The 8,429-nt window shown below is 43.8% G+C and overlaps 1 protein-coding gene across 8 annotated transcripts in view; it reads right to left on the bottom strand.

The window, feature by feature from the left end:
* The window catches only part of ZNF76 (zinc finger protein 76), a 33,310-nt gene that overhangs the window by 12,030 nt on the left and 12,851 nt on the right, over positions 1-8,429 (bottom strand). For 7 of the 8 annotated variants that reach the window (XM_017522254.2, XM_017522256.2, XM_017522258.2 and 4 more), the window contains exon 2: positions 2,818-2,986. In XM_017522254.2, coding sequence (XP_017377743.1) covers positions 2,818-2,890 — 73 coding nt within the window. In that variant the 5' untranslated portion in view covers positions 2,891-2,986. Of the gene's footprint in view, positions 1-2,817; positions 2,987-5,109; positions 5,133-8,429 lie in introns of those variants that run through there. The other variant, XM_037736395.1, reaches the window with a different exon arrangement.

An 8,429-nucleotide genomic window follows, 5' to 3' on the forward strand; every position in this document is an offset into this window, starting at 1 on the left:
AAAAAAAAAAAAGAAAGAAAGAAAGAAAAAAGAAAAAAAGGTTAATGACAAGTGATTTGTCTTTTCCTTAGAAGATTCAGGTTTAGGAACCTGAGCACTTACATGGGAAAGACAGTTAATTCCAGCTGACATCTCCCCTTTAGAGGAATCCCCAAACTTGTTCCCAAACTAAGTCTTCTTGGGGTCAGTAACTAACAGTCCTACAACCAACCAAAGGCAGGTAAGGTGGAGACAAAGAAGAAGAAACCATTTTCTTCCCTCTCACCCACAAGCAGTAGGCTACCCTCATTTTAATCCTGGCAAGGTCATCAGTACTTGGGGTTCTGAAAGCATTGGCAAGCTACTGCCAGCAGAGTGTGTACCGCTTCAAGGTAGCTGAGAAGAGTTGTCTGAAGAAAAAAATTAGCCTACTATTTCCTCAAACAACCAGAGACTACAACAGAAAGAGGCAGTGAGGAGAACAGCTGACTGACAGGGGCCTCGTATCCCATTATAGAGAAGTGACCATACACCCCAGTTTGCCTGGAACAGTCTCAGTGCATTTATTAATAGCTCATTCGTCCACTTTTAAAATGCTGGGTTTGAATAATACATTTTATACTCATCCTAAAGATAAGCCTCATACAATTTTAGGGCTTCTGGCAGACAGAGACAAAAGTGCCTCAGTCAAAAGCTTCAGAGGAGCTTACCAGTCAGAGAAGCCATTCAGGACAGTGTGGTTCTAGTCTCTGAAGGACAGCTCTACCCTGAGCAGTAGGAAAATCTGTTGGGAGTGAGTGTGTGTTTGCACATGTGCGTGTGCACGCACACCCTGCAACACCACAGAGCAGGCAGATTACAGCCAGGAAAACTGACACAAGAAAGAAATGGGAAGGTAGGGAGGCAAAGAGATCCACATATAAGAAAGAAAGATATAAGGAAAGAGTGGCTCTCTCAGGTCAGGTGTGCTCACTTGCTTTTTATTCATTCATCTGACCATTAATTCTCAGTGGAAGACTGAGGCATGGGAACAACTGGGTCCAAGGAGTAAACACAGCCCTAGCTAAAGTTCTAAGTTTTTCCAACCCACTGAGACTGCACTGGAGGGGCAAGACCTGGGATGGGAAGTCAGCAAACAGAGTTTCAGGCTTCAAAAGTATTCTTGAGAAGTTGCACTTTCAAAAGGATGAAGCCAACAAGAACCCACATGTCACAGACAGCTCTTGACAAGAAACCTTTCCAGAAGGGACCCCCACACACTTTCATATGGAAATAACTTACTGATGAGATTAAGGGGCATCCTTAGTCATCATGAGAAAATAGACAACTTAAAATGAAATCAATAAACAACTTATCTGTAAATCTAGGGGTGGAAATATATTTTGATAGTGTGTTGAAATGAAGGAGGGCAATGTTGCAATGACAATGCTTCATGATGACAATGACACTCATGGAGTCCAGAAAAGGCCAAATAAATAGTAGGAACAAGGCAGTGTTTGCCCAGTGCTGTCCAAGAAAGACACGCATGCTATCTGGCTGCCTGAGAATGCTAGCAAGAAAGGAAGAGTGTCCCTGGCCTGCAGGCCTTGCCCTAAAACACTTTATTCTGACTCCACACCTACCTTGATTTTAAGTACCCTGAGAGTTGGGGGTAGGACTGCCAGATAAAATACAGGATGCCAAGGTAAATCTGAATTTCAGATAAATAATACATTTTTTTAAAATAACTTACTATTATTTAGTATTTTATAGTATTTAACCCCCTCCCCTTTTTTTGAGATGGGGTCTTGCTGTTGTCTAGGCTGACCTCAAACTACTGGCCTTAAGAGATCCTCCCATCTGAGCCTCCCAAGTAGCTGAGACTACAGGTACATGCCACTGAGCCCCGCTTAATCCCATGTTTATGTATGTCTATCCCTTATAAGGGGTATATGTATGTCCTTAGTATATAGTATAATATTTGCGACATACATATACTACAAGGGTATTCATTTTTATGTCCAATTCAAATTTAACAATGTGCCCTATTTTTTAATTCTAGCAATCCATAGTGGGGTTTAGAGCATGAGATTTCTGCTTGTGTGTTCCTCTCTTGAATCAGAGAGAGTATCTTTTTTTTTTTTTTTTTTTTTAGAAATAGGATCTTGCTCTGTCATCCAGGCTGGTGTACAGTGGTGCAATTACAGTTCACTGAAGTTTCAAACTCCTGGCTTTCAGTGATCCCCCTGCCTTAGCCTCCTGAGTAGCTGGGACTAAAGATGCATGCTACTGCACCCAGATTATTTATATTAGTTTTTTTAGAGACGGAGTCTTGCTATGTTGCCTAGGCTGGTCTCCAACTTCCGGCATCAAGTGATCCTTCCATCTCAGCCTCCTGAGTGCTGGAATTATAGGTGTGAGCCACTATGCCTGGCTTAGAAGAGCATCTTGTACATGGCAGATGCTTAATAGATAGTTTGAATGTTTGAATATGCTTGAATTAAGATTGATAAACTGCTTCTAGAAGGCACTAAAAAACTGTGACAGGAAATATCTGAAAAGCAGGAAGTCAAACTAGCACTGTGTTCATTCCAGAAATATTTATGAGCTACTTATTATATATTCGGAATTCTGTCTTTGAGAGGTATTGGTTCCTATGGCTGGGGTTGTCTGACTTGCAGCATTTTATTTTAGAGTTCTCTTTTCATCAAGCACCACAGGAGATTCTAATGCAGAGCAAGTTGTGGTGGTGGGCAAGGGTGAGCAGGCAGGAGGGCAAGGTGGGACTCTTAAAAGTGGACACTCCTTCCCAGAGGCTGAGGGACAGCGCGGGATCCTGAGGACCCCAGAAATACTCACCTTTGACAGCTTGCTGGACGTAGGCTGTCGTCCCATCACTAAGGGTCACCGTCTGCAGCCCCAAGCTCTCCATGACAAACTGCTGCTCGTGCACTCAGACATGAAGTTGGCTTCTGGCCAGCACCAAGAGCCACAGCTGAGGTCAGAGATTTCCTTCTGGGTCACAAATCTAAGAACATGAACAGTATCACATTATGAGTTATCCAGCTTTCTCCTACTGCAAAGACACTGAGGGAAGGAGTCAATAAGACCAGCCAAGAAGAAAAATGAATTCTTCAAAGTAGTGAACTGTATTGGTTTTTATGAAAAGGGCTCAAAATATACATATCTAAGAATTCTAAAAGTTGAGCATAAAAGAGAAGCATGCCAAATAAATTGGTCTTAAAGTAAGAAATCAGTGATCAAAACCCACTTCTAAACTTTCTCCCCTTAGGAAGGAGCCCTGCTGAAGGCAGGCAGTCAACCCCACTGCTGACAGTTCTCTCTGCCTACTCCAACATCTCACTTGTACTTGGACCTATCTACCCACTGGCCTTGTTAACCACCCTTGGGGAACATCCAACATGTACCACACATTGAACAAGTCCCCAGCAGAACTCACAAGGTGTCCCAGCCTTCCAGGTCTATTTTTTTTTTTTTTTTTTTTTTTTTTCCAGTATGCCCTATCCCAGGGATGGTATCGCCTTCCACCCAGAATTGGGTGGAACCATGCTTGAGTCATCCTTTTCCCTTAAAAGTCCAGATATTTATTTCAGGCAAGTATCACCTCTCACCTCCCGGCTACTGTAAAGAGCCTTCTAACTTACGTCCTCAGATAAACTTTTGTCTGTTTCCAATTCATTTTCTTTTCTTTCCTTTTTCAGAGACAAAGTATCACTCTGTCACCCAGGCTGCAGTACAGTGGCTCCATCACAGTTCACTGTAACCTTGAACTCCTGGGCTCAAGTAATCCTCCTGCCTCAGCCTCTTCCAATTCATGTTCTAACATTCATGTTTATGCTGTCAGGCTGAACTTAAAAAAAAAGTACAGCTCTCTTCCCACCATCTTGGAGACTGTAGAGGCCTGCTGAGAACAGAACTTCTAAAAGGCAAATATGGGGCTCATGCCTATAATCCCACTGCTTTGGGAGGCTGAGGCAGGAGGATCATCTGAGGCTAGGAGTTCAAGACCAACCCGGGTAACACAGCAAGACATCGTCTCTACCAAAAAACAAAATTAGCCAATTGCAGTGGCATATGCCTGTAGTCCTAGCTACACAAGAGGCTGAGGAGGGAGGATTGCCTGACCCCAGGAGTTTGAGGCTGCAGTGAGCTATGATCATACCACTGAATTCCAGCTTGGGTGATAGAGCAAGATCCTGTCTCAAAATTAATAATAATCAGATAAATACATTTGGAAGGCTGTGGTCCAAGGTCATTTTTTGGTAGCTATAAGTGGGGCCTCCAGAACCAAAGGGAGGACACAGCTTTTATTAAAATTGAAGGTATTTATGCTCAAGATGAAACAATTCTACTTAGGCAAGAGATGTACTTGTATGTACAAAGCAAAGAACAACACAGTGACTGCTCACGGCAAACTGAAGAGAACCAGCGTAACCTGGGAAAGGTAACTTAGGCTCATGGAAACAGTGGCATGGTTTGTGCTAAATTCCAAAGCAATCTTGCTAAGGCTATTGAATACAGAATCTGTGTGATGCTGTGCCCCTCAAGGACTTAAACTAATCAAAAGTAAATAAATAAAAGTGGATTTGTAATAAAAAAAAAAAAAGTACAACTCTAAACATACTACTTCCTTGATTAAAACCCTTCCATCGTTTCCTATAGCCCTCAGAGTCCATCTTGCAGACAAGGCTGGGTCCTGTTATAAAATCCCACAGCCTAGGCACCACCTTTTCCTAGCATTCACACCTCTGGGCTCAATCTACTTCAGTACTTATCACTATCTGTGTATAACGTCTGTTGCCTACACAAGGCTTTGGACTCTAGTCTGGTTTCTGAGTCACAGTGGTTTCTTCAGCACCTCATACTGTGGGCTCTCCACAAACCCTGTGAGTGACTCCCTGGGTCCCTCATGTGCAAGGTGGGAAGCACTGAAGCTTCCTGCCGGGAGGACATCCTCTGTACCTACTGTGGTGTGGAGCCTGCTCTAGCTGTGGACCCCCACACTTGTGAAGCCTGCAGGAAGCCCACAGCCTCTGCTCTCAGTGCAGTGGTGAAGACTCTGTCACCCATTCTCAAAATTTCCCTGGACTTGGAATAATCGGGACTGCCTACTGGAGTCTCACGACTTACCAACCGATATCCCCGACTGGTGCTACCCAAATAGTTTTCGTGTCAGGGGACCTAGAGAGACAGATAGTCATATGCTGTATTGCAGATGCTGCTGCTTAAAGCCAGAGGTTCACATTGCAGATGTCCAGATGTCATTGCTTGAAGCCAGAAGCAACCAACTGGGACTTTGGCACCCCTGAGGGGTGAGTGGATCAATATCTTGGCAAAACTATAGACCGTTTGTGACACACTGATTGGAATGCTCTACGCCCCAGGGTTGGCATCTCAACTAGAATTCTTCATTCTGTCCATAAACATTTACTAAATGGGCTAAGGTCCAAGGACAGCAGTACTACTATTAATAGTGAATACTACTATAAATACTACCATAGAGTATGTGCTAGGAATGTCACATACATTAACTTACTTAATTCTAACAACCCTAAACAAATGCTTTGATTATCCTCATTTTACAAATGAGGGAACTTGAGGCCCAAGATCAAGTAACTTGCTCAAGGTTACACAGCTAACTAGTAAAGAAGGATTTAAATCTAGGCCATTTGATCAAGAATGTGACCTCAATTATTACGCTGCCCAGTACAGAGGTGAAGCTGGGCCTTAAAGTATGAGCCTTGAAGCTACTTAAAAAAATACTTTTTGGTGTGTGAGCCTTTACATTTTCCCGGAGAGAGGAAAGTCCAAGGCTGTCATCAGGGACTGACAGAGATTAATGGTGAAGAACCACTGATCAAGGTGCAGATTCTGACAGCTGACATCTTTAGTCTATTAGCATCCTTGTCCGGAGCCCTGATAACCTCCATGTGGTCTGTATCTCACAAGAGCTCTGGTCCTGGCTTCTCTTGGTCTGCTCTATGACCCTCAAGTTTCACTCTCTTCAACCGGGAGATTCTTTGGGTAACCTGTTTTAGTGTATAACTGCACTGTGTCAGAAGACACATAAGAAAGACTTGGTCTAAAAACAAAGCAGGCCGGGCATGGTGGCTCATGCCTACAATCCCAGCACTTTGGGAGGCCAAGGTAGGCTGATCACTTGAGATCGAGAGTTTGAGACCAGCCTGACCAACATGGTGAAACCTCGTCTCGATTTAAAAAAAATACAAAAATTAGCTGGGTGTGGTGGCACGTGCCTGTAATGCTAGCTACTTGGGAGGCTGAGAACTGCTTGAACCTGGGAGGCAGAGGATGCAGTGAATCAAGATTGTACCCACTGCACACTCTAACCTGGGCAACAACAGCAAAACTCTGTCTCAAATGAAAAATAAATAAAAATAAAAACAAAGCAGATATAGGTTGAAAAGGGTTTGCAAAATACCCTCAGATTCCCTGGGCCCTGTGGCTCCTACAGCTTACCTTTGTCAAATGCTCCCATGGTTTGATTTAGCACATGTGCACTCCACTGGAACTTTCTAAGGAAAATCAGTGGTGTGGTTAAGAGCACAGGCTCTGGAGTCAGAGGTCTGGGTTTTGTCCAGGCTCAACTTCTCAGAAGCTGTGTAGCCTCGGGCAGTTAAATAAACATCTCTGAGCCCCAGATGTCACTTTAAAAAAATGGGGTAATAGTGGCATTTGCTTCATAGCCTGCTGTAAGGGATTAAATGAGGACACATATGTCTGTACTGTAGAGATACTGACTCTCAGGAGGAGGGAAGGGAGGGGAACCTAAACAGAAATGCTTTTGAAGCAATATGGGTTCCTAAAACAGCTAGGACTAGTGGCAACCACCCTGGACTAGAAGTCTACAGAATTGCCTTCTAATCTCGATTCTATCTTTATGTCTGCCTCCTTACCTGTACAATGAAATGCTGGCCCAATTAACTTAAGATCCTTTCTACTGCTCATGCTAATATTTATTTTATCACATATAAATGTGATTAATATATACCAGCCACTTTTTAAAGCACCTTACCTATATTAACTCAATCTTAAAAATAATCCATGAGGAAGTAGGTATTTTACACCCATTTTACAGATGAGGTGACTGAGGCTTAGAGGTATAGTACTTTGTCCATGGTTCCAATGCTACTAAGTGTTGAAGCCAGGATTCAAAGCCAGGCTGGCTGGCTCTGGAGCCCATATTTCTCAATGTCTGGCACACTTCTTCCTTCTGCTAATCCACTGTGACCAGCACTCTGTCAGCACTCAAAACACTTGAATACAGGTTGTTTAACTTCCATCTCACCCACTGTAACTGAAACCCAGTACTTCTTGGCCTACCCGCAATGGAAAGAGGGAATAGCTGGTAGCCACACTTCCCAAAATAACCCTTCTTAGATTCAAAGAAAACAAATTTCCACTCCTTTTCATGTTCTCGCATCCAGGCTAAATAACTCCAACTCATTCACGTTTCCTTCCTAAGCCTCATAATATAAACCTTTAAAAGAGGCTACTGTTGTTCCCTAACCTTTCCTAATCTCTGAAGCTGCCTTCCAAAAGAGCCTGACTGCAGAGGGTGAGGAGAAAGTTTTATGGCTGCCAGGTATCTACCAGTACCTTGATTGACATTTTTCTCCCTGTACTTTCTTTCAATGATGGTTTACTCTGAATCCTCTCGTGCTGGCACTGAACTAACAACAGTGACATGGGCAGAGCCAAAGAAAGACAGGTTACTGCTCCAGGATGACTATGTGTGAGCAGTTCTGCCTGCACTTGACAGTTCAGACTAGTTACTCCAGCAGCCCCTGAGTCAGCGCAGAGGGGCAGTGAGAAAAGAGTGATGACAGAAGGGAGCACTCTTAACTTTCCTAGAACTAGGAGCAAGTCCAGTTCTGTTTGCTGCACTTATAAATGAACTTAACCCATTATTAGTTCTGATGCAGGAAAACAACCCTACACCTTTGCAATATATTGAGTGTTTCTTTCCTTTTTTTTTTGGAGATGGAGTTTCACTCTTGTTGCCCAAGCTGGAGTGCAATGGTGCAGTCTTGGCTCACTGCAACCTCCGCCTCCCAGGTTCAAGCCATTCTCCTGCCTCAGCCTCCCAAGTAGCTGGAATTACAGGCATGCACCACTATGCCCAGCTTATTTTCTATTTTTCTTAGAGACAGGGTTTCTCCATGTTGGGCAGGCTGGTCTTGAACGCCCGACCTCAGGTGATCTGCCTCCTTGGCCTCCCAAAGTGCTGGGATTACAGGCATGAGCCACCGTGCCCGGTCTTGATGTGTTTCTTAATGTAAAAACATAAAGTGTTGCCAGGCGCGGTGGCTCAAGCCTGTAATCCCAGCGCTTTGGGAGGCCGAGGCAGGTGGATCACGAGGTCAAGAGATCGAGACCATCCTGGTCAACATGGTGAAACCCCGTCTCTACTAAAAATACAAAAAATT

This window comes from Cebus imitator, unplaced genomic scaffold, assembly GCF_001604975.1.
Source record: "Cebus imitator isolate Cc_AM_T3 unplaced genomic scaffold, Cebus_imitator-1.0 Scaffold24, whole genome shotgun sequence".
Taxonomy (NCBI): domain Eukaryota; kingdom Metazoa; phylum Chordata; class Mammalia; order Primates; family Cebidae; genus Cebus; species Cebus imitator.